The 26,982-nt window shown below is 40.2% G+C and overlaps 1 protein-coding gene across 1 annotated transcript in view; it reads left to right on the top strand.

The window, feature by feature from the left end:
• cpne4a (copine IVa) overlaps window positions 1-24,179 on the top strand; it is a 44,021-nt gene extending 19,842 nt beyond the window's left edge. Inside the window, exons 7-15 of the mRNA XM_054620916.1 lie at window positions 2,272-2,370; window positions 7,092-7,178; window positions 11,612-11,671; window positions 14,393-14,526; window positions 15,915-15,969; window positions 17,856-17,907; window positions 19,177-19,310; window positions 20,371-20,607; window positions 24,048-24,179. Of these exons, the coding sequence (XP_054476891.1) occupies window positions 2,272-2,370; window positions 7,092-7,178; window positions 11,612-11,671; window positions 14,393-14,526; window positions 15,915-15,969; window positions 17,856-17,907; window positions 19,177-19,310; window positions 20,371-20,607; window positions 24,048-24,179 (990 nt within the window). The remainder of the gene's footprint in view (window positions 1-2,271; window positions 2,371-7,091; window positions 7,179-11,611; window positions 11,672-14,392; window positions 14,527-15,914; window positions 15,970-17,855; window positions 17,908-19,176; window positions 19,311-20,370; window positions 20,608-24,047) is intronic.
• The last annotated feature ends 2,803 nt before the right edge of the window (window positions 24,180-26,982 follow it).

Below are 26,982 nucleotides of genomic sequence, written 5' to 3'. Positions count from 1 at the left end.
GGAGAAGAAGAAGAAGAAGGAGAAGGAGAAGAAAAAGAAGAAGGAGGAGAAGAAAAAGAAGGAGGAGAAGAAGAAGAAGAAGAAGAAAAGAAGAGGGAGAGAAGGAGGAGAAGAAGGAGGAGAAGGAGGAGGAGGATGAGGAGAAGAAATGAGAATGAAGAAGACACACAGTTAAGACCATCACTCACATTAATGTATTCATAGAATAACACACACACATAAATGCACACACTGATAATTACACACAGGCTGTCTTTAAGGAGCTCGCCCATTTGACTCCTGTTGACCTTAACAAGAGAGAGAAACAACATTAACATCACTTCATCATCCTGTCTTCTTCTTCTTCTTCTTCTTCTTCTTCTTCTTCTTCTTCTCTCAGTTTACTTGTTTTAATTAGTTTTATTAATTTCTATCTCCAGGCCTTGGTCAAGCCCTACACCCCTGCCCGACCACTCCTCTCTGCTGAAGGAGGCGGAGGATGAGGAGAAGAAATGTAATGACACACAGTGGAGGAATGAACTCCCCACTGACCTCAGGACAGCACAGTTACGACCATCACTCAGGCTGATTAATGTATTCATAGAATAACACACACACATAAATGCACACACTGATAATTACACACAGGTTGCACTTTTAATTTGTATTTGCTTACCCATTTGACTCCTGTTTTGACCTTGTATTCGGATTAGTCTGAAACAACATTAACATCACTTGCACTGTACTTTTCTCTGGTTTCTGCTTTAAGATGCTTGTTTAAGAAAGGAGATTCTTATGACTTCTGGTGACTAGTAGTTCTCTTGAATACCTTGTTGAATACACTTCTCTCAGTTTACTTGCTAAATTTTAATTATGTTTTATTAATTTGACATTTAAAGGAACAACGAGTGAAATCTGGACTCTAATATTAAATATCAACAGAATGTGAGGAGGTCACTGAGATGCTAACTAAGCATGCTAACCAGCTAGCCATGGCCCAACCTGTCCTTGGCCACCAGTAGGCTTTAAACTGTTGCATCATGGGCAATGTAGGCTCTGACAAAGAAGATTAATTTGTGGATTTAAATAGATCTCACCACAGATTTTCATAATACAAACCAAAATAAAAGCGTCCATCATGAGAATCATTTTCTCGAAATAATGATGAAACTGTGAGAAACTTAAATGTTCTTCAATGTTGTTGTAGCGCCGCCTACAGGTCACATGGGACACCAATCAACCGCTCTACAAAGCATTCAAGAATATATGGCAATATAAAGGAGATAGATTTACATACTGGGATTTATGACACACACACACACACACACACACACACACACACACACACACACACACACACACACACACACACACACACACAGTAAATGGCCCACTTGCTCGCTGAAACTCCATGAATATATGAAAATATAAAACCACCAGACTGAAATGAGAACTGGAGCACGTGTGTGTGTGTGTGTGTGTGTGTGTGTGTGTGTGTGTGTGTGTGTGTGTGTGTGTGTGTGTGTGTGTGTGTGTTGTGTAAATTCATGAGATGGTGGTCTTGGTTTGGCGCTCTGAGAACGTCAGCGTTCCTCTTCGACTCCTCCGATCTATTTTTCATGAACTCTGTAAACCGTCCTGGATTCAGTCCTCGTCTCATTTATTCACCTCCCAGTGGAACCAGTGCTTCACTGGTTCCACTCACGTCATCATGTGGATGGGTCTCTCACCAGTCTCTATACGTATCTTAACACTGATACGAAAAATGTCGGAACAAACTGCTGCCACATTTATTTTATTTCCTTTTTATTATTTTTGGAGGGTTTAAGTTAATCATGATGATTTCTTCTCTTCTTAATCAGCTGTACCTCTTTGTCTCTTTGAACATTGTTTTGTTCTCCACTGAGACTTTCTACAAAATAAAAGACATTTCGATATGGAGTCGTCCTCTCACATGTCAGAGTGGACACAGTGAAGCTCGGCAGCAGCAGATTATTCATTCTTATCTTTATTTACTGAATGACCAACAAACAGAAATAAATGTGACTTTCAGTTCTCTGTATAAAACCTCATTAATTTCCTCCAAACAGAGAAAATGAATGAACAGATTCCCGTGATCTTCATCAGCAACAGCAGACGTTTAATTAGAAACAAAACATTTAATTAATGAGCCTGAATGATGATTACATAAATCAGAGAGTGATGAAGATTTAAATGTGTGACATGTTTTTGTTTCTCATCGGTTCATAATTCAGCGTCCTCTGAGGTGTCTCTGTTTTTTTGTCCACCCAGTGCACCGTGTGGGACTGGGACTCTAACGGGAAGCACGACTACATCGGAGAGTTCGAGGCCTCGTTCAAAGAGATGAGAGGAGCCATCGATGGACGGCAGGTAGGAGACAAAAGACATTTCATTCACAGTCTCACTGAGAGGACATGAGATAAGATAAGAAGAGATACGATGAGATGAAATACAACTAGATACAAGTTGAGACTAGAAGCAATAAGATTTTATACAATGAGATGAGATGAAATGAGATTTGATGAGATGAGATACAATAAAATACAATGAGCTAAAATAAGATACCATGACATACAATGAGATGAAAAGATATGAGATAGAATCAGATACAATCACATACAATGAGATACAATGAGATACAATGAGATACAATGAGATACAGGTCTCTACCAGAGATGTATACAACGTCTCTACGTCACTCCTCCAGTCCATATATGGTCACTTCCTGTTCACTGGTTGCAAAAATTCAAGATGACGACGGACAAAATGCCGAACTGGAGGCTTCAAAACATCCACAAACCAATGAGAGACGTCATGACCATTACTTCCACTTCTTAAATATAGAATATGGTACCAACATTTTTCAACAGTGCCTTCTACGGAGCGAGATCTAAAGATACATACTTTGTGTTTAAATTACTAACACTAAGATTGTTAAAGTGGTAACAAAGTGAGAATGTCGCCATGCTAGTGTTAGCATGACTCACAGAGCTGCTAGCGTTGCTGCAGGGTTCTTTGGCAAAGACAACAAGCAAGAGCCAAAACTTCTCCAGCTGAAAACAGTTTGACCACAGGGACCGTTTTACCGTCATTAGATTCCGTTTAGCAGCGTCGCTAAAGTGGCTGCTAACCACAGTTAGCGGCAGACTTTCACCCCGTGAGGTTTAAGAAGAAATGACCCGATCTCCGTCAGGTCCTGCAGCTCCAGGATTCCATGAAAGCTCCAATTAGCAGCGTGACCGGCTTTTCTAAAGGCACCTTTGGGGCTGTAGAGGTCATGTGGACAGACGGAGTAATTACCCGGGACGACGGAGACGGAGGCGGCTAATGAAGACGGCTGTTGGACAGGAGTTTTGGCAGACTAATTAATTAATGTGCTCTCAGAACGGCGCTCTGTTTCCACATGCTCAGGTTGTGTGTTTTTTCTCTGCAAACTGCCCGAAGATGACAACACGGCTGAAAACACACTAACGATGTGAGACTCCCTCTCAGCTGTCTCATTATCAGAGACGAGGACACGAATATTTTCTCTGTAATGATCCTCTGTGACGGTCTGATGACACCATGCCACAGTGTTCCTTAACCCGTCCTCCTTCACTGTTATTTAAATGAAATCCATCTTCTGAGGCTGAAAACAGTCAAACATGAAGCCCTGCAGGAGATGAATACATCCTTTAGTTTACCGTCACCTGGTTTCAGGACAAAGTTATTGATCGTCTCACCTTCTCATGATGTTCACACATAGAAAACCTACCAGGTGACAAGATGACAGACTGAGGCTGTGAATGATCAATTGTCTTTTTGGCAACAGGACTAGTGTCTGTTCAGATGGCGACAAGCAAAAATCCAGATAATGATGGCCGATAAACTAGATTGTGACAGACAAAAACGGTAACAGTCGAAAAACAACATGGTGATGACAAAACACCAAGATGGCGACGGTCAAAAACCAAGATTGCCACGGTTCAAGGACCAAAATGGGGATGGTCAAAAACAGAGATGGCAACAGTCGAAAAACTAAGATGGTGATAATTAACAAACCAAGATAATGAATGCAAAAAAAACAAGATGGCAAAAGTTAAAAACGAAGATGGCGAAGACAAAAACCAAGATGGCAAAAGTAAAAAAAACAACTAAATGAGGACGATCAAAAACCAAAAGGGCAAAAATCCCCAAAACTAAATGGGGATGGCCAAATCCCAGTATAGCAAAAGTAAAATCCCAAGATGATGACGTTTAAAAACCAACGTGGCAAAGTCAAAAACCAATTTGGCGACGGTCAAAAACCAAGATGATGACGTTTAAAAACCCAAGATGGCAAAAGAAAAAAACCAAAATGATGATGACGGTCAAAAACCTATTTGGCATAAGTCAAAAACAAATATGGTGGAGGCCAAAAGGCCCAACTCGAGGCTTCAAACATACATATAATTATCCAACTGTAAAAGGTATTTTCATCCCTGCTGTGATCCAACGGAAGGAGGAGGAACATTCTGAGCAGTCAGTGGAGTCCCGTCGGGGAAACCCCCCATACCCCCCCCTCCTCCTCCTCTTCTTCTTCTTCTGTTCAGGTTTTATTTATTGGCCTCCTTCCTCAGCTGACAGTCAGCCTCAGACCGAAGCCCTCCGGGGACCTCTCCGTTCCTCCTCCATCCATCTGAGCAGACGTAAATAGAGTCTGAGCGCCGTGTGTCACCTGGCTTCAGCGGTTACATGTAATGGAGTCAGAGTGAATCCTCTGCGGTCGTGTTTGGGTGAAGGACCGTCTGTAGCTCAGAGGGTTTGTGGTTAAAACAGCTGTGAGACAGACTTCTCTCTCCACACTGAGAGCTCTGTGTCCTCCAGAAGAAGAGCTGAAACTCTTTGGTCCAGAGCTGAATATATAATTGGGATTTTCCTCGCCAATGTTGTAATTATGAGATTAGATATAATTACTTTATACTAATTGAATTCCAGGCCTGTGTTCTTGTAGAGCAGGGGATTATTGACACACTAATTATTACTTATTATTATTATTGTGCATTTTGTCCCTTTTTTGGCAATTGAATTACACTGAAAACATGTAGAGAGTGTAGAGAGGGGAAAAGTCTCTAAGCATTCATAGAACACAAATACACTAGTGTTATAGTAAAAAGGCAACCAGATGAAGTGATAAACAAACACCTTCCATCAATACAATGTCATTGTCAACTGGAATTTCTTTTATTTCAATTGAGATTTACACCATATTATCATGTGTGTACAATTAAAGTGATATCAATGCTTAATCTTTTGAACATCACAGTTATCAATACCTTTATGTGAGAACTCAGTTATGGTGTTTATGGTGGAATCATCGTCTCACGGATCAGCTTCACCTGCAGACGAACACAAACTGATTTGTTGCGGGGCGCTTTTATTTTGAAATCACCTGAGACCAGTCTGTTTTCTGTCATAAGCATCAACATCAAACAGCTGTTTGTCTGTTTGTGGGGCAGAGACAGATTATCACTGAGAGAAAAACACACAGAAACCTGGTGTTAACAGGAATAATGTGTTTCATTCAATCCATCACACACACACACACACACACACACACACACACACACACACACACACACACACACACACACACACACACACAGAGGAGGAATAATGAGTGTGTTCACCTGGAAGCAGCAGCTGGTTGGGGTTGATTCTCCGTCAGCTGTTCATGCAGGTGTTTCTTGTTTGTTGAGTCAAATCTGCTTCATCAGTTTGTCTCCATGCGTTTTAAAGATCGTGGTGGTCTCACTCTTAATTGTTCTGGTTCAGGATTAGCTTAGCACGCTCTGCTAGCATTCAGGTTAAAGCAGCAAAACGTGCAGAAACAATGTTTGCATTACATAAAACCACGGACACGTTGAATGTGATGTTTTTGCATCCAGTCAGAGGAAGTGAAGTCGTATATCAACCATTATTAAAAGTTATTGGTATAATAATGAGTATAACAAGCAAGAAGTGGGAGTTATGGTAACAAACTCAGGACTTTCACCTAGGACACCAAAAGTAACCTTTGACTTTAACCTTTGACTTTAACCTTTGACTTTAACCTTTGACTTTAACCTTTGACTTTAACCTTTGACTTTAACCTTGTGACGCTGTTATACACGGTGGATAACTAACATGATGATTTAACACACTGGTTTGCATCTTAACATGAGATTTGCTGACAAAAAGAAAAACATAGAACAACGATCATTTACAGCCTCAGTCTGTCATCTTGTCACCTGGTAGGTTTTCTATTTGTGGACATTATGACATTATGAGAAGGTGAGACGATCAATAACTTTGTCCTGCTGTTACTTAACTTTATGTAAGAGAGTCTGAGATCTGTTTGTCTCTTCCAAAACTGCTGCAAACCCTGTCTGAAATATAGCAGTGCTTTATGATGTGACAACACAAAGGCTGAGGTCCATTTAACTTCAGTTAGTTGGGTTTAAATATCCACTTCATCAAGGTTTGGTAAGTTTAATTGTAAAGCACATTTCATACAAAATTCAAAGTGTGTTGCATAATGAATCAAAAACAAAACCAAGTAATAAAGAATGCATGAAAACCTTAAAATGCAAATAGAATCCTTTTCAAAGGAAATCAAACCTTATGATTAGAGACATGAATACAGAACAGGAGGGTAAGATAGTTCATGTTCTAAAGAGGAATGAGTCATAAATATACATAAATACACATATTTTATTACTCTATCATTTTGAATGTTACTCGTTTTACTTAAAGTGGTAACCGCTGTTCTGTGTGAGTAAATGTTTAAACTGTTTTCTTGTGCATTGGTCTCTCTTGATAAACAGAATTTGATCTCAAAGAGACTTTCTGTTTAAATACTAGAAAAATGTTTCCATTATTGTATTATTCCTTGATGCATAAAGGTCTTATTGTTAATCAACAACCATTCTTTGATTTTACTACTTGTTTATGGTTCAGAGTAGCTCATGTATGTGATGTTCTGAGGTTTTTTATTATTCTTAATTTTTGTTGGTCTTATTTATGTATATAGTTTATAGCGGAAGACAAACTGAAAATGACTTTCTATAATAATTAGTTTTTTGTGTTTTCAGGTGCAGTGGCCATGCATGAATCCCAAATACACAGTCAAAAAGAAGAATTACAAGAACTCTGGGATCGTCATTCTGAACCAGTGCAAGGTGACTGACTGAGTTTTAAAGCACTTTATTTTTGTTCCTCGCGGTGTGTTCATGTGCTGCTGGGAAATCTGACACGTGAGACTTTGGTTTGGCACATTAACAGCAATAGTTTGGTTTATGACAAAGCATATCCCCGCAAAGGTCAACTGCTAAATGTGAAGGATAATGTGTGTATTAGTACTATGATTTGGATCAGCTCCAAAATATTATGGGATCTTTGTTGCTCCATGCATGTTTGTCATCTTGCTGACAAACAAACATACCGAACCAAAAAACATAACCTCCTTGGTGGAGTTAATAAAAAACCAACATTGGTTTCGTTTAGTTTAAACTAAAAACTAACAAACTCATTTTACCAAACAAAATAAAAAACAACACTGAGCAATGTCAGTATGAGAGGTGTTAATTAAAAAAAACAAATATTCTTGTCAAACAAATATTCCAAACGGAGTGCCACAAGGCTCTGACCTGAGTCCACTACTTCTCATTCTTAATATGTCACCACGAGGGGTCACGATCCATAAGAACAGCATTGATATCCATCTCTATGCAGATGACACTCTGCTCTATGTAGCTGTTGATTCTGTAAGATTATCTGCCTCGTTGTAAAATAGTTGAAAAGAAACTTTGTTCAAAATTCTCTGAACAAAAGAACCCATAAAAACATCTCCCTTCTGTGATGTGGTTCATCAGTCGTTCCCTCGTTCACAACAGAAGACACATCATCCAATTTGTTGTAGACGATGACCAATAATTCAACTTAATCCTCAACTTAATCAAAACAGCTAAAAAGTATTACATAGTGTTATATATTGCAAAATATTGTTAATAAAACTGCGAGACATTACATGTATAACAGTTTTACTTGCATATAGGAGCCATAAAACTGTTGTCATTCAAAGGAAAATTTGATATTTTCAGTTCATATGTATTTCAAAATATAATATTTCAAACCAACAGAAAACTACAACATGTCGTCATAACTTCTAGTTTGTGTCAGAGAGAGTGTAAAAACATCGAGGTCTCACTCTCTCTGGAGAGTCGTCTGCTGCTGAAAGTCAGAGTTGAAGCTTTGTCAGGAACTTGATTTATTTCTCCACCGAGGGAGGAGGACGTCTTTAGTCCTGGTTTTACTGTCGGTTAGATGGAGGAGAGTTTATGGGATGCTTCATAAATACAGGACCTGACAGTCTTGATATCAGAATCTACCTTCATATATTGCTTCAGTTTTTCATGTTTCTCAACATACTGACAGTGATACAGAAACAGAAGAGAGAGGGATAAGCATACCTCATATTATTTAATTAAAATTGTTATATTTATCATAATATTTAGAGACTAATGAAGACCAAAACACTCTTCACTGCTGAAAAAGGGACTTTTGCTGTGTGAGAGGTAACAAGGGAAGAACCAAAACACAGTTCAGTGATTTTATGGAGACGTTTGCTGACAAAGGTCAAAACCAGGAAGTCAGTCTGAACGTGAAAACCTATCTCAAAAGGTTTGGCTAAAGAATTATAAGTCCAAAGGCAGTAGGTGTAGGAAGCATGTAACAGATGCTAGAAATCAAAGACATGAGACAACCTGGACAGACCGTCAGGCTGTGTGCAGGGCTGATGAGCGAACGAGGCTCAGGTGAGGAGAACGAGGAGATTGAAGATGGGATGAAAGCAGTAAAGTGTGAGGGCATCAGGTGGACGGGGGGAGCATAATGATGAAAGGAACGTAGAGATGTGGCCGGAGGCGGAGCCAGAGTGACATCAAATGAATGCAATACAACTTTATTAATCCACAAAGGCAATTTGAATTTGGGCAGAATCACAGACAGACAAGTAAAAGTAAAAGAGCTGGAGGGGAACTTTGACGAGCTGCATTTGCATTTAATAAAAATGAATAAAAACAAACATAAAATAGGTGAGGACATTTGATTATTTCATTTGCCAAGCTCCTGGTAGAGGCCAGAACTGTACTTTATTTTATTCCTCATATTTTGTGTGTTTTCCTCCGAAGGTTTAGCAATTTCTGCTCGTTATATAAATACAGTCCTTTCAAAATAAACTTTCGTCTTCACAGAAAACAACTCAGTTAAGTTAAGGAAAAGATTTGTCGTTTGGGTTAAAATAACTACAAAAGTGCCGTTACTGAAATACACAAGTTACGAGACGAAATCATCAACGTTGACTTCCTGTTTCACACGAGGAACATCAGAGGTCTCCTGTAGGAAAGATCACTGTTTGTTGGACATCCTCCCCTCTTTCTCCTCGTTTTTGTGCGTTTGCTTTCTTTTTACTTCCTCGTTTATGATCACTTCGATCTACTAAATCTAAAAATAATTTCGTGGGATATATCTACAATTTATGGCAGATTATTTTTCGTAGGTTTCGCTGCGAATGCTTGATTAGACCAGCCCTTATAAATATTAATTATTTTCAATTAAATTTTATATGTGGCTGTGGCGTAGTGGAGAGTAAGGTAGTTCTCCAATCAGAGGGTCGGTGGTTCGATACCCGGCTTCGGCAGTCGATGTGTCCTTGGGCAAGACACTTAACCCCAAGTTGCTCCTGAAGGCCATCGGTGTGGACTGATGATGAATGTTAGTTAGAGTCTGATGGTGGCACCTTGATGGTAGCCTGTCATCAGTGTGTGAATGGGTGAATGATATGTAACATACTACTGACTGTAAGTCGCTTTGGAGAAAAGCCTCTGCTACATGACTGTAATATGTACAGCTCAAAAATCATAAATTTGCCTCAGAGGGCTTTACAATCTGTACACACACACACACACATATATATATATATATATATATATATATACACATATATTAAATCTATTTCTTTCTAAATAAACTTCTGTCCAGTTAGGTTTAGTCAAAAAAAACACTTAGTTGTTGGGAAAAGAAAAGCTGTTCCTGCATTGGTGGAAAACAAATCTGGATCTTATCCAATCATTTAATTACTTTTTAATCTTCCCTCCCAGTTTTGTGACATTAAACTAGATTCCTCAGTAAAGATGTTTTTCTGAGCCCATCTGTCAGTCTGAACTGAGCCTCGCTGACATTTCCACGCTGAACGGCGGCGTCGGGGGAACCCTGCCCAACGAGAGCCGGATAACATTTAGCCTGATGACACTCGACACCGAGAGATCTCCTCTTCAAAGCCAGTGAACGGCGGTTTGAAGAGAGCGGGAGAGGACGAGGTGTTGCACGACACGGAAACAAATTACGGTTCTGAAGGCTCGTTAACACTCGATGGAGGAGGAGACGAGGAAAGGAAATGAAAGCAAAATGTTTCTTAAGATCAGGAGGAGAGTTGGCGTCGAGACGACAGAATGAGAGCAGGTTCCTCCAAACGCTCCATGAAGATCCTCTGATCTCATTCTGTCTCAGGCAGGAAGTCAGGAAGAATCACGCCATCCGAAAACGAGTTTACTGTGATATTTATATGAATTAACCTTTAATCAGCCAGAACAATCCCATTAACATTCTGAATATCTTTTTATTAAGAGCTGGCAAAGATGGAAGCATTAAAGTTCCACAACTCAAAAACACAGAACAGACTAGAAAAACAAAACAGCAAAAAGAGAAAGTATAGAAATATAAAAAAGACAAAATGGCATCAAACAAATTATTCATTAAGAGCTGAAATGATCCTTAAACCCTTTTTTATAATCTTGTATGTCTATTAAATTAGAGCCCCATGATGAAGAGGACTAACATGGACCATTAAACTGATCCTCTGAACCACCAAAACTACACCGTCATCACAGCCAGAAGCTGTTAAAGCTCACCCACCACGTCATGTGTAACAAACACTTTACGCCAAAACTAAGCTTATAATTGTGATATTTCATCATAGTCATTTTATTCTACAAAATTCCACACTAAATAAACCAGATTCTGTAAAAAACATTTAATTATGCAGCGGAACCAGGAATCCATGATTGATTCATCTGAGACCAACAGTCATGTGACAAAAATATCTATGAAACTTGAAACTTTTGTAGATTATCTAAGAAATTCAACTTATGATTTATGTCATTATTACTGTGTTATTCTGCACTAAAGACATGTTTGAGTTCTCTACTTCTAGTCATGATGGTTCTGTTTCCATAGAGGAGCAGGACTTTTATTTTGAAGTGAAAATCAAGGGCCCAAAAACTGCTTTGGGTTCAGAGCGTGGTATGGCCCTTTAATTTAAGTAGCTCGTTCATGTTCAAGTGAAACCTTTAGAAAAATCGAGACAGCAGCAAACAGAACAAGCGTCGGGTTATAAAGGCTTCTGTTTACGCCTGAATGAATCTGATTGGACGATACCAGTCAGCTGGTCAGAATGGGAATAAACAAAACAGCTGATGCAACTCTGACTTCACTTCTCCACTTTTTGATGTTTCTTCTTTTAAAAACTCTAAAATATTAAATGTTCTGTCTGCAGATCATCAAGATGCACTCCTTCCTGGATTACATCATGGGAGGCTGTCAGATCCAGTTTACAGTGAGCACACACACACACACACACACACACACACACACACACACACACACACACACACACACACACACACACACACACACACACACACACACACACACAGGTTATCTTACTGTGAAGAGAAGAAGAATAAAAAAATTAATAAAAAAAGACACAAGTAATATCTGATGTCACCATGGAAACGGTTGCCACGGTGACACGTGCAGCAGCCTCAGTGTCCCAGTTAACAGCCGGCATCTTTCACTGGAATCTGACCAGTTCAACCAGTGTAACCAGTCTGCAGCTCTTTGCCTCTCAATGACTGAGACTGGAGGTTTAAATGTGTGAATATTTATTATTTTATGACAACTTTTTCAAAAACTAAAACTCAAAACATCAGAATGTAAAATGTGTCTGTACTAGCAGAAATGATCATCTTCCAAAACTTTGTGTTTGTATTAAACCCTCCCGGTGCATGCTGGGATACAGTTCTTTACACGCCTTCCTTCCGTCTGTCAGGAACACAAACATGATGTCAGCGTTTGTTTACTCGTGTTAAACATTCAGATCAGAATCACTTCCTGCTGCGGAATCTCCCCCAACGTCTAAATGTTTAATCAGCAGGAAGAGAAGCTGCTACAACCCGAAGAGAGAGGAAGAGAGAGAGGAAGAGAGAGGAAGAGAGGAAGAGAGAGGAAGAGAGAGAAGAGAGAGGAAGAGAGAGAGGAAGAGAGAGGAAAAGAGAGAGGAAGAGAGAGGAAGACAGGAAGAGAGAGAGGAAGAGAGAGGAAGAGAGAGGAAAAGAGAGAGGAAGAGAGAGGAAGACAGGAAGAGAGAGAGAGAGGAAGAGAGAGGAAGAGAGAGGAAGAGAGAGCAAGACAGGAACAGAGAGGAAGAGAGAGGAAGAGAGAGGAAAATAGAGAGGAAGAGAGAGAGGAAGAGAGAGGAAAAGAGAGGAGAGAGGAAGGAAGAGAGAGAGGAGAAGAGAGAGAGGAAGAGAGAGAGGAAGAGAGAGGAAGACAGGAACAGAGAGGAGAGAGGAGAGAGAGGAAGAGAGAGGAAAAGAGAGAGAGAAGAGAGAGAGAGGAAGACAGGAAGAGAGAGGAGAGAGGAAGAGAGAGGAAGAGAGGAGAGAGGAAGAGAGAGGAAGACAGGAAGAGAGAGGAAGAGAGAGGAAGACAGGAAGAGAGAGAGGAAGAGAGAGGAAGACAGGAAGGAGAGAGGAGAGAGAGGACTCCTCTCTCCTCCTCAGAGGTTTTAATCACCAGAGGGTCAGAACAAAGCTGGCCACCATGGGAGATGGTGCCGTCTCCTCACTGGGGCCACGCCTGTGGAATGAGCTCCCGGAGAAGATCAGGGCCTCAGACTCCCTCACCTGTTCCTCTCTTCCCCTAAGGTCTTGGTAATTTAGATTGCTTGTGTTTGGATGGTTGTTCAGTTTTAATAGATATTCTTAGATTTCATTATGATTAAATTAATTAATTTATTTAAATTCTTATTTTATTTTTTGTTTGTTTTTAGCGTTTTATTATCATATTTGATTATTGTGATTGTTCTACCCTGTGCAGCACCTTGAGATTTCTTTGTATTTTAAAGTGTGCTATATAAATAAAATCCATTATTAACTCTCTCAGCATGTAAACAACGGAGGAAGTAGCAACAGGAAGTAGAAACAGGAAGTAGAAACAGGAAGTGGAAACAGGAGGAGTTTTCTCTGCAGCAGTGTTTCCAGTCAGAGGATTGTTTGTTGGTTCTCGTGGTCTCCAGAGGATAACTCAGACTGTTTGTTTGACTGTTTTTTATTCTTGTGTTGGAGAGAAACTCTTCATTTCCATAAACTCCCTCTGGAAGTTTATTTAGGGATAGAAAAGCTAAACGATATATTTATGAACCATTTATATTTCAGAATATGATAAATTCACTGTTTTTTGTGAGATAAACACAAACAGCTGCCTCAACGTGTTCTTAAATCTTAATTTAAGTACATTTAATTACTTTTGCTTAAATTACTGCAGCTTCCTAAACACTTTTCTTCTATCTCGTTATCATATTGTATACAATGCGTTGCTTTTCACTGTGGAAGAAATCAACACTCTCCCAAACTCGTCAAATACCTTCGCTGCTGCAGTAAAATGAGAGGTTTTCTCAAGGCACTCTGGTGCTCAGAGACACTACCACTTCTGTCCACAGGGGCCGCCAGAATCAACACAGAGTAAAAGTCCCTTGTAGTAGCTTTAAAACACATGCAATCAGAGGAATAAACTATATTACACACCTGGTTTATTCATCAATTAGCTCTCGTTACGTAAAGCAAGAGCCTCAAAGATGTTTAAATAACGTAAAAAACAACAACACAGTTGCACATAACATGTTTAAAATATTAAGGAAACATTATTTGTTCTGCCCCATTAGTATTGACACTGGTTAAACTCCTTGCTGCCTCTCAAAGTCAACCATCTACCAAGTGATGTCAGTTAAGTCCTTTATATTCAGGTTTTAGGGGGACGTTGGGATTGGACCTTGGTTTTTAAGGGGACATGAACAGCTTCCTCCTTGGTGAAAGTCCTGGTGTGTTTACGAGTTGATTCATAACTGTTATTTATATTTTACATACCTCTGTAAAGCCCTTTGACACAGCAGTACGCTGAATCTCACACCAGCGTGTACGTGATTCACTTACGGCTAAGGGCGTTTAAGCTAGCCGATGAACTGACGCTGGTCTCTGATTGGTTGCCGTGTCTCCAGGTAGCCATCGACTTCACGGCGTCCAACGGGGATCCTCGAAACAGCTGCTCTCTGCACTACATCCACCCGTACCAGCCCAACGAGTACCTGAAGGCCCTGGTGGCTGTGGGGGAGATCTGCCAGGACTACGACAGGTGAGTCTGCTTCACGGCACAGCAGCCAATCACAGGAGTCCATTCATTAAAGGGACAGTACACTCGACGGCAGGTTAAATAAAAGGCCTTGGCTTCTGTTCCTGTAACTGAACGTTTTATTAAGAAACAGAACTGTCCTCTCGTGCTCTTAAGTCTAACGTCTTTGTCTTCGGGTATTTGTTTTTTTGAAGCTTTTTTTTTTTTTTTTTTTTCTGGCTGAGAGACTTTTAAAACCCTTCAGGCTTCATTTTCTACTCAACACAGGCTTTTATTAGGTTACATCTTTAGAAAAGATTGTATTTTTTATTCTATGTGAAGAGAAACCTTGAACATTCTTTCTCTCTTCAGGGTTTAGTTTGATGAACTCTGTTTGAAACCAAAGCTCAGAGCTAATGTTTATTTTGAATCAGATCTGCATCAGATCACACAGAGTACAACGTTTCCTCATTCAACGGTTCCTATGATGTCCTACGAGAATGTCCTACGTTTGTGGACGTTTTGAAGCATCCATTTTGTCCTCATGGCCGTCACCATTTTGCTTTTATGCAACCAGTGAACAGGAAGTGACCATATATGGACTGAGGAGGAGTGACGTAGAGACGCCGTATACGTCTCTGGTGTGGACCTGTCAATCAGTGTGTAGCCCCGCCCTAAAGCATCCCCTGCTTTATGGTCTGTTTGACTCTAAATGGAGCATCATTTACTAAATGAACATCATGCTGTATTGAAGAAGACTTGAAACTAGAGATTGAGACCATAAACTCATGTTTACAATGTTTACTGAGGGAATAAATCAAGAGAGAAGTAGAGTCATTTTCTCATAGACTTCTATACAACCAGAGGAGTCGCCCCCTGGTGGACAGGAGAGAGAATGCAGGTTCATAACCGTTTATTGAGACCATCTAACAACCTTCACCGTAGCCTGAATCACTGCACAGACGTACTTGGCGGATGGATATGATGTTGTTTGTCAAGAAATAGTTCCATGAAACCTCAAACTGTGTTTTTTTTACATTTCTGTTTGTGTTCAGATGACATTTCTAAATCCATAAAAAATATGAATCAAATCCTTTATATGAAGAGTTTCTCTCTGAGTGTTTCTTTTCAAGAAACGTGTCAACAACAACAGAACAAAAGAGAACAATGTTTGATTCCAGTGGATCATTTGTTTTTGTGATATTTTAAAACGTGTTTCTTGTTCACTCTTCAGTCGTACGATCCGAGCAGGAAGTCCCCACCTGACACTCCCCCGCCAATCAGAAGTCATTTCTGAGCTTTGTGTTGAACCAGCGACCGTCTGAATGAGCTCGTTAACTTCTGCTGGCAGCCAATCACAAGCCCTCGTTTCCATTCTTACTCTGAGGCTCTTTTCTCTTTTCTCCTGGCAGTGACAAAATGTTCCCGGCGTTCGGCTTCGGAGCTCAGATCCCTCCTGACTACAAGGTAATTTAGCTGCTCAGCTCACCGTTTCTCCCAGCATGCTCTCTGTCTGCAGGGGGTGGGGGGGTCTCACCAAGACGCCGGTAATTACCAGCCGGCCTCCTCCTCCTCCTCCTCCTCCTCACCTCAGGGGTGCTGCTCTTTCACTTCTCTTCCCATGATGCCGTGCGGCGCCCGGCAGGAGCCCGTCTGATGCTGATTATCTCCATTCATGAACCTGTGAACGCTGCGTTTCAATGTCCGACCAGGTTCCAGCAGACGGCGGTCAAAGTGAGATAAAGTGACTTCAGAACAAATGAAAAGTTCAGACCTTCAGAATAAAAGAAATGTTTTTTTCTCTTTAACACACTTTTCTTTTGCTGCTTCAGCTTTTCTTGGTCTTGTTTGACCGCTAGCTCACGATGGCTAATGTTAGCAGACATTATAAATAATAAATAACAAGAGGTATATAACGCTAAATATATAATCTATATAAGAGTGACATATAGTAATATAGCACAACAATATAACAGACAAATATAATATAGTATGAGTTTAATACCATTTATTTATTTTTAACATATTTCCATAAATAACTCCAACAGAAAGACTATGGAGAGGAGAGGAGTGGGAGAGTCAGTTATCTATATTCACGTCATAAGTAAACATTTCATTTCATTCATTGATCAGGTATTTAACGTTAAACATTGACCTTTCATACTGAACATAGAAACAGAAGAAACTAAAATGATGTTTTAAAACAATAATGAGTTCTTAACTGTCAAAGTTTGAATGAGTAATTATCAATTATATAATATTTATTTAGAGTAGCAGTCCCACATAAAAGCACTGTTCCCTCCAGTTTGTTTGATAAAAACTACAATGACCAGCTGTTTTAAAATGAATGATGAAACTACACGTCTGTGTTTTGAAATGCTTCAGTAGGAACCAAAGGGCCACAGACAGGAAGTGAGACCGTATTAAAACCACAATAATCTTTTAAATTGACATGTGATTAACAGCATTTATATATTTATAAATAATAACCTTGTTTCTCCTGCTTTGATCAAGAAAGAATGACACATTCTATTAAAATAGAGTTTCCCTGAGGACCATTTTAATGCTGCATTAGTGAGAAGATTGAACTGAATGAATAAGGTTTAAATCCTCTGTTCTTCATCAGCGTTACCAGCGTTAAAATGCCAGATTAGTTAAACCCACAAGTGATGGATTCTCTTCATGAGGTGAACCTTTGAGGTGAAAGCTTCTTTAAATGAAGCAGCACCACTGGGGGAGGGAGACGGAGAGAAGGTTTCAATAAGACAAAGGGAGGAACGAGTCAGTCAGCTGCTCTGGTTATATGTCAAGAAGAAGAAAATGATGAAGAGGAATGAAGGTGAGGAGAGAGCGAGAGAGAGAGCGAGAGAGAGAGAATACCTATGTCGTTGTTGAAGCTCTTTCTACAGGTATCTTTTTTTCTGATGAAATGATCAAACAGACTTCCTAAACCTCCTCTTCCTCCTCCTCCTCTTCCTCCTCCTCCTCCTCCTCTTCCTCTTCCTCCTCTTCTCTCCTTCTTCCTCTTCCTTCCTCCTCATCTTCCTCCTCCCTTCCTCTTCCTCCTCCTCCTCCTCCTCTCCTCCTCCTCCTCCTCCTCCTTCCTCCTCCTCCTCCTCCTCCTCTCCTCCTCTATTCCTCCTCCTCCTCCTCCTCCTCTCCTCCTCTTCCTCCTCCTCCTCTTTCCTCCTCCTCCTCCTCCTCCTCCTTCCTCCTCTCCTCTCCTCCTCCTCCTCTCCTCCTCCTCCTCCTCTTTCCTCTCCTCCTCCTCCTCCTTCCTCCTCCTCCTCTCCTCCTCCTCCTCCTCTCCTCCTCTCCTCCTCCTCCTCCTTCCTCCTCCTCCTCCTCTCCAGGTCTCCCACGACTTTGCAGTGAATTTTAACGAGGAGAACCCGGAGTGTGCAGGTAAGGAGCTTTGCCTTCCGGCTCTCTTTGAAACACTCAACATAACGAGCGTCAGAATCCGATCTCTGAGGAGCCTCTTTGATCTGAGGAGCAGTTTGGTGATGACGAGGATGAGGATGAAGGAGCTGATTTATTGCTTTTATCAGCTCAGTGTGAAAGTTACTTCTTTAAATAATTTTGATGAATTGATAATTGAGAAACTGCTCATCATATTCATTGATAATAAAAACAGTTAGCTAACTTTATGCTGATTAGAAATACAATCTTGTTCCATTAAGTTATAAAGTTATTGAATTTTCATATGAAAGGAAGTTCTCAGCTCAGACTCCCTTCAATAATGCTCAATAAATATAAAAAAAGAGAATTTAAAACATTGCAGAATTAAAATGGAGAAAAATAAAATATGCAAATGCATAACAAAGTAAATGGAATAAACTAGAATATAAACAGGAATTGCCATGTTTATACATCAAAAAGAACCAGAGGTGGTAATGTATAATAAAAAAGGAATAATATTCATTCATTTTTTATTTGAGACATCCTCTAAACTTGTTTATCTTGTCATCACCTCAGCAAGCCTCAGTATCCAGTCCAAATGGTTTAGCCTAGCTTAGCACAAAGACTGGAAGCAGGGGGAAACTGTTAGCCTAGCTCAGCTAATCTGTCAAATTGACATGTTTATTGAAAAGGTGTTATTTATTCTCGTGTTCCTCATGTATCTGCTGCTGAATCTCCCCCTGAGGATCAGTGAAGTAATAACCAGCTGACTACATGGTGCTAATTATCCTGCTGGCTAACGAGATAAAATGTTTCCTGCATGTTTATTGGGTCAGAAAGAGAGAGAGAGAGAGCGACTCTGTTCAGCTGAAGGTCTCTCGCCATCTCGTCTGTAAAGGTCATTGATCAGCACAGAGAGACACTCTTAATTAAGACTGTGTGTGTGTGTGTGTGTGTGTGTGTGTGTGTGTGTGTGTGTGTGTGTGTGAAGGAGATGTTGTTATCAATGACCTTCAGACACTAAATCACACCACTGCTGCCGCCGGGCATGCTGGGACGGAGTGAACTTGACCGTCCTCCAGAGTCTGGAGAGGTTTTTTATTTTCTGCTGCTGGTTGTGTTTGTGGAGGAAACGTTGGAACCGTTAAAATGATTTAATGTTCAGGAAAAAGTGAATAATCAGAATTTCTCAAAAGCAGGGATGTATTGGACTCTTCCCCGATGTGTTCATTGCTGTTTGAACCTCCTGACTGGTTTACGTTTCCCCGTCAGGTATCCAGGGCGTGGTGGAGGCCTACCAGGCCTGCCTCCCCAAGCTGCAGCTCTACGGCCCCACCAACATCGCCCCCATCATCCAGAAGGTCGCCAACTCCGCCTCGCAGGAGGTCCACACCAAAGAGGCCATGGTGAGGGAGAGCTTAGAGCTCACTGCTTCATCCAACCACAAAATCACTCATTAGTTTGTGGACTGACATTTTAAAGCCTCGAGTCTTTGTTTTGGCCGTCTCCATCTTGGCTTTATTGCAACCAGTGAACAGGAAGTGACCATATATGGACTGAGGAGGAGTGACGTAGAGACGCCGTATACGTCTCTGGTGTCGACCTGTCAATCAGTGTGTAGCCCCGCCCTAAAGCATCCCCTGCTTTATGGTCTGTTTGACTCTAAATGGAGCATCATTTACTAAATGAACATCATGCTGTATTGAAGAAGACTTGAAACTAGAGATTGAGACCATAAACTCATGTTTACAATGTTTACTGAGGGAATAAATCAAGAGAGAAGTAGAGTCATTTTCTCATAGACTTCTATACAACCAGAGGAGTCGCCCCCTGGTGGACAGGAGAGGGAATGCAGCTTTAAGACATGAAGTATTGGTTTCACTCTTCAGAACGGGAGCTTTTTTCCTTTTTGATAGCAATTTCCAAACTGTTTCCTATGACGATGGTTCTGTGTAACAAACCATCGGATGGGTCAGGTTTGAATGACAGGCAGCCTCCAACACAAAGTGTCAAACACATGAAAGATTAAAGAAGAGAAAACAGAACTGTACTTCTCTTGGTCGGAGTTAGTTTACAGTCAGGTTCAGTTCACTTTTGACATTTTGAGAGCAGATGTGAAGTTGGTTTGATGCATTACGAAACATTTTTGGTTCAAGTCTGAAATACAGCAGGTGCATCTAAAAGTTAACCATTAATGTCTGTTATTTATTTTTTATGTTTTAGGTCTTTTTTGTGTGTTTTTATTTGAGCTTAATATTTGTGATTACATAAAAAAGTCATCTTTAAAATTTCTTTCACTGTTTCAATATAGTTTTTTCAGTTATTATTTTCTTGAGATGATAGCAAAGATAATAATATATAAATATATATGTTGACTTTGACTTTCTGAGAACTTTATTTTGATTAGATTTCCTGATACAGTTTGAACTGATAAGTCTGATTGTTTTTATATTCTCTGTCTCGCAGCAATACTTCATCCTGCTGATCCTGACGGACGGCGTCATCACTGACATGGCCGACACGAGGGAGGCCATCGTCCAGGCGTCCCACCTCCCCATGTCCGTCATCATCGTCGGGATCGGGAACGCCGACTTCAGTGACATGCAGATGCTGGACGGAGACGACGGGATCCTGCGATCGCCCAAAGGAGAGCCCGTCCTCCGGGACATCGTCCAGTTCGTCCCCTTCCGCAACTTCAAACATGTGAGTCAATCTGATTGACTTCACATGGAAAGAAAACATCTGTTTCTAGTTCAACACAGATGTTCATTCATCTAAACAGGAGTGAGTTTCTCTATTGACGTTTTTGTCCCAAAGTTCTTTTCTATAGCGGAGTTCCCCAAGGCGCGATTTTAGGTCCTTTATTGTTTCTTACTTACAAGATTCTTTGTTCTTTGTGGGCTCATCATGTCGAGAAACAATATTATTTTCTGTTGATATGGACTTTCACCCATCCTATGTAAAACAGAGTTAATGTTGCTTTGATCTCTTAATAAACCGAAGCAAGTAGTTTTGTTGCCTAAACCTTTGTGAGGCCAAGACGTTCTGACCAAGAGTGTGTATGTCACAGGTTTGGAATGAGAACGGGTCGATATCGAATGAAACTATTTAATCAAATAGAAGAAAAAGATGAGATCAACACAAAGACAACAACAAAATGGGCAGTTAATACACCCGGAGACTTAAGTACACAAAAAGCTTGTCCTGTTGTTAAACAGACTGTCAAGTTAAATTTACTGTTTGTTATAGACTTTGAATCTTGCAATCATAACATTTCCAGGTATTAGTCAAACCCACAGCGTTACAAAGGACTGAGTGAATGGCTTGTCATTTTTTTTTGATTTTGGCTGCAAAAGGCATGAAAATATAATTAAATGGTCTTAACTTTTTTAGGCTGTGGAAAGTGACCGGGGTATAATATAGATATTAATTTCCTACCGCTGCTTTACAATAATAGCCTCTGAGTTGTAAATGCAAAGCTTTTACTCTGAAACAAGAGCAGCAGGAAGTGATTACCTTCAATTAGCAATGACTGAAAACAATCTACACAATAAATGACCTTTTAATTAAAATGAACTATGATCGACTCTGGAACCTTTCTGGAGTCAATAACAACATTAGTGGAAGGTGGACTGAAAAAACAATTTCCCCAAAAATTCAATTTCCCCCAAACTGAAACTTTTTGTCTTTTCTTTGCCTCATTTTGTAATAATCTGTTGTTGCTTGTTGCTGTTAATCACTACTTGTTTGCCATGTAAATGAAGTTATTATTACGAACACATTTAGCTGTTCACAGACTCTGTTATCAGGAGCTAAAAGCCTCTAAATATGGGCACCAGATGGTGTGTTACTTTGAAAGATGTCTTCTTTATATATAATTATACAGTTTGTATATAAACTCTGCGTGACCCTAAAATATTGGAACTGTAGATGACTGTGAAAGCAATAAGCAGAAAGCTCTGAATCTGGATCAGAGCATATTGTAAGTGGAGGAGGACGAGAGTGTGAAGTTATTGAAGAAATTAGTTTTTCACATTTTAAGAAGAGATGGCATGGCAATCTGCCAAGCAATCATAAGTGGGAAATAATTTATTTATTTATAATAATGAATTTTGAGTCTTTAACAAGTCTGAAGTGAGCAGACTCTACTGTACGGAGGAGATTTATCTCATTTTACAGACTGGATATGTTTTCCCTCCTGGGTTTAATCTGTGAGATGAAGGAGAGTTTCGGGCCCAGAAGGAAGCAGTTCTCATTTGACAGCAGCAGTTAGAGAGTCAGTCACAGCTGCTTGTGTCGCCTCGTACTGCTGCTGTCAAATGAGAACTGCTGTTAGGGATTTCTCCCAAAAGGAGAAATATAAACTGCCGTACATTATGTTTTTCATAATTCCTATATTATTTGTTTTGCCGATTAGTTTCTAATCTAATTACTATACATTCCTGCTGATTTCAGGTCATTTTTACTAAATTAAACTTGCTGCAGATAGATAATCTCTAACAGTCGAACATTGGTGAATTTTATTTATTTCATTGTTGAATAATTTCTCGAATCATCGTCCTGGTTCATCGTGAACAGAAACCTCTTTCAGAGCTCTCTGGAGAGTAAGGCACTTTTCTTCTGCGGTTAAAAGGGTTAGCGAGGGTCTAAAGCAGAGAAAAAAGATCATACGCTCATTAAAGTTTAAAGGACTTATCCTCTGGGGAGCAAGAATGGGATCAGGAAATGTTACAGCTATCAACCCCTTTAGATTCTTGTATTTTGTTATATGTTTTTGCTGATGATGTTCTCTGGCTTATTGTCATGGCAGATTATAAGATGTTTTTACACCAAGCACAGATTTTGTCCAACATATTTGCATGGCAATGTATAAAAACAATGAATGCTTTTACATCCCTGCAGAACATTCGTTGGGAGAACAAAATATTCAGACAGGCTTCGATTTCGGAAATATATTTGTCCGATGAAATACTTTGTTCCAACTGATCCAAATATCTCTGTCATCAAGCATAATTATTAGCCATTCTGAATGAAAGGGCTGTTTTTTTCAGAACAATGGTCATTTGTTACTTTTGGCTTAAACAAATTAAGGAAAAGATTCCTTTAGTCCACCGTGTTGTTATTGACTCCAGAAAGGTTCCAGAGTCGATCATAGTTCATTTTAATTCAAAGGTAATTTATTGTGTAGATTGTTTTCAGTTATTGCTAATTAAAGGTAATCACTTCCTGCTGCTCTCGTTTCAGAGTAAAAGCTTTGCATTTACAACCTAGAGGCTATTATTGTAAATCCACTCTAGCAAATGAATAGGTTAAAAGGTTAGCAGAGACTAGTATACTATGTGTAAGGTATAACGCTCCACTGTCAGGAGTTAATGAACGACTTGTAGACCAGAACCGTCCGATGTGCAGCGTCGTCAAGTCCATTCAGAACAATCATTTGATTTCCGGGTAATCTAATGTGAAATGTTTTGGACTATTGGTGTTTCTGAATGATGAGCCTTCAGCACAATGGACCAGTCCCCTTCTCAACGCCCAATAATGTACGACAATCGCCATGACAACAACTATAACAACTAAATAAAGGACAATGTATGCTAAGATTGCAGAGGAGGATATACTTGCTAATGGAAGTTGGTTCCAGAATGGTGCTAACCAGAACAGCTAATGTTAGCATCAGATTTGGGACCTGTTTAGTTTGTGTTTTGTGAAATGTAGAACGCAGCAGCGCGGACACTGGGAACTGGAACCGCTGTGCATAGCTGGCATGCAGATTGTTTTGTTTCCTACAACGCATTTTGGCGTCTCACTGATGAGAAACAGCATAGTGTCTCTCAATGTTCGTTTAGTTATATCATTTCATTGTCATTGTTTATTGGATTTTAAGTTGGAGTTGTTTGTTGTCTTTGTACTTTATTTGTCATTTCATGGCTACGTCCCATGTGCCAATGTGTTTGTCCCTGAAAAAGCAAACTAAAATACTCCCAAAAAATAAAGAGTGAAACCACAATAATAATCATCTGGTAGGAACCCAGAATGTTTGTCCTGTTCATGCCAACGGCTCTGAACACTTGAATGAGCAGCCTGTTTCATGTTTGCAGACTGAACCACATGTTCAGTAGAGTTTCCTTCTGTCTCCTCCTCAGGCGTCTCCAGCTGCTCTGGCTAAGAGTGTGTTAGCAGAGGTCCCCAACCAGGTGGTCGACTACTACAACAGCAAGGGCATCAAGCCCAAAGTGCCCAGCGAGTACCAGTCTTCCAGGCAGTTCGGCCCCTGAGAGCCGCCGCCACAGCTGCTCTCCGGACAGCACAACCTCTCCGAGACTGAGGAAAAATGTTTACTGTCTTTTGTTCTTTGTTGATGCGGATGTTAAAGGTGCTAAACGCAGCGTTTTACCATGAGGAAGGGGCTCATTTGGAGAAGTTAATGTGATCACTGTACGCACACAGAAGCCTGTCAAGCCTCCACACTGCTGTAACATTGGGAGGGATTTAACAGGTTGGTCAAACAGGAAGTTCTGCTGCTTGCTTTATAGCACAAAACAGGTAGAAGGTGTTTCATAACCATCATCATACTTTTAAAAGAGTAGCGTAGCAGGTGTAGGTGCTGGTTATACAGGTGCTACAGCAGTTAAAGTAGCTGAGGAGTTACAATTAAAAAAACAACCTGATTAAATGGGTACTTTTCGTAAGTGGCCAGATGCAGTTCATAGGCGTCCTGTTGCCGAAAGTATATAAACTGAAATATAAAAACATAACTGGAGGTTTTTTTGAGCACATTATAAGTTGGCAGTGTTGTTCACCCTCTAGTGTTCCTGAACATAGAAGCACACGAGTCTTGTTGATCATTCATAAGGCTACTACCTTAGAGCTCATATCACATGGGAGTATCCTTCACGTCATGATCCGAGTTCTAAACCATATACTAAACCAGAGTTTACACTTATTAGTAGCCACTGTTTTGTAAGCAAATTTGCTAGCTATGTAGCATTACTTTGGTTGTGCTATTAAGAATTGTAGCTAACGTTTGTGTATATATTTTTTTCTGTGATACTGCTAAAATAATAGCCGGATGCCATCAGAATTCCAGCCTGCCTTCACCAATTGGCGTATAAATGACACGCTAATTTGCAGATTCCCAAAGTAGTTACTTCTTGTTTTATTTAGTTTACGTTCTTCTTCTAAGCCCAACCATGATGTTTTACCTAAACTGCTGCTGTCATCGTAGGTTTGTTGCTTAAAAGTTAACGCAATCGTTTTACTTAACAACGTGGGGATAAATGACACGCAAAAGCCTAAAATGCGTAAAAATTTCACGCTAGTTTTACGCCTCCTATTGAGATCTGGTTGGTCATTTCATATGAGAATCGATTCATTTTCAGTGGAATTTGCCCGCAGAGGCAAAGTAAATCTATGCAGAGATTTCACATAGAAGAAAGTTGCGTAACGAACTCTGATTATTGTGTTTGTGGTGTTGACCAATCGGAAACCATTGTGACAGGGAACGGATGAGTCTGAAATCGAGAAAGTTGTCATAATAGCATTGTCACTCCATCCAATTTTATTTAATCCTTTTTTGCAACAGTATTAACTGCCAAAATGTATGGTACGATATAAACTGTGAGTCCAGTTAGCAACTAAACCAGCTAATTAGCTTACCACAACGTAGCTAACTGGTTGCAAGTCTGCTAGTCTGTTGAGCTACTTTGACTGACCAGCGTCTGCAAATTACTGTCTAGCTAGCATGTCAGCAGTTAGCTCACCAGCCACAGTAGCTCGCCAACCAGGCCTTGAAGTAGTCAGTACATCACCAAGCTTCAAACACTGCCCATTGGTGGCGCCAGTTTTCATGTGTGACCGTGCACAGTGACATAAAGGCTCACACATCGTAATCTTTCGCTATCCTCTACATCACGTGGACACGGCAGAGGTTTCTGGGAAATGAGGCAGAGTAGCACTAAAAGTATAATTCAGGTGAGGAAGAACTTCATCTTATCTTGTGGTCCAACTTGGGTTCCATGTATGAAAATGCTTACTGTCGCACCTTTAGCATCCGTTGTGCATGCGGGGCCTACTGAGGCCGAGCTGATTGTAACATTCAGGAGTGTTTTTAATGGACGTGAAAAGCACACAAACACACAACACTGACCAATCCAAACGCTGCTTCCCTGCAGACAGCATGACGGGCAGGGAAACAGACGATGAAGGAATGTATGACCCCCCCCCCCCATGCTGGTTTGGTTTTATAAGAGTTTATCGATATTTTGCTAAATTTCGTAAGGTTCGTACGTTGTAAAACATTTTGGATCTCTGCCAGATGAACAAGCAAGCTGCCTCCACAGACGTCTGCATCCTCTTCTGTTTTTTTTTCTAAAGGTGAGGCAGATGCATGAACTGTTGTTTTGCATGCAAATCTCAATGCGGGACTCCTCGGTCCTTGTGGTTCCTGTTTCCTGGTAGTGAGTAAAATGAGTAATAATGACGTTTACAATGTACCCGATGATGGGGATGTTCTGCTCTAAAGCATGTTCACATGTGAATGAAAATGTGTGAGTAGATTTAAAAGCACAACCTGAGTATCCTTGGAGATATTTTTAGATTATGGTGATAGATTTTGGTGACACAACACCTGCCCATCCCTCTTTCTGTCTTTGATTTTACTGTTTCACTTTTGTTTTCCTTGTATTGTTGACTCTGGAACAATCCCATCTAGCATCCGGTCCTTTAAGGGTGCAACCATATTGTCTTTCAGTCTACATTTCTTTTGTGTTGGAAGTGAGGACGTTTACTGTCAGTTTTAGAAAACTTCCTAAAATATTACAGTACTCATGTCATAAAACAGGATTAAACTTCACATCCCATCCATCTGTCCATTTTACACCATATATGCAGTTCAATGTAACTGTAGCAGCAGGCTAAAGATAGTCCAGACATCCTGATTACCAGGTGTCTCATCCAGGTCATGTTTATAGCTAGAAGTGCTCAGTCAAAGGCATGTGGATTGGTTTCAGGCAGCCTTGGACCAGTAAGCCTTTTTTAATGATAGGCATAAGATGTTGAAGACTTGGGAGGGACGTCCAG

Source organism: Anoplopoma fimbria, chromosome 20, assembly GCF_027596085.1.
Source record: "Anoplopoma fimbria isolate UVic2021 breed Golden Eagle Sablefish chromosome 20, Afim_UVic_2022, whole genome shotgun sequence".
In the NCBI taxonomy this organism is placed as follows: Eukaryota; Metazoa; Chordata; class Actinopteri; order Perciformes; family Anoplopomatidae; genus Anoplopoma; species Anoplopoma fimbria.
This window is presented reverse-complemented; position numbering and strand designations above follow the sequence as displayed.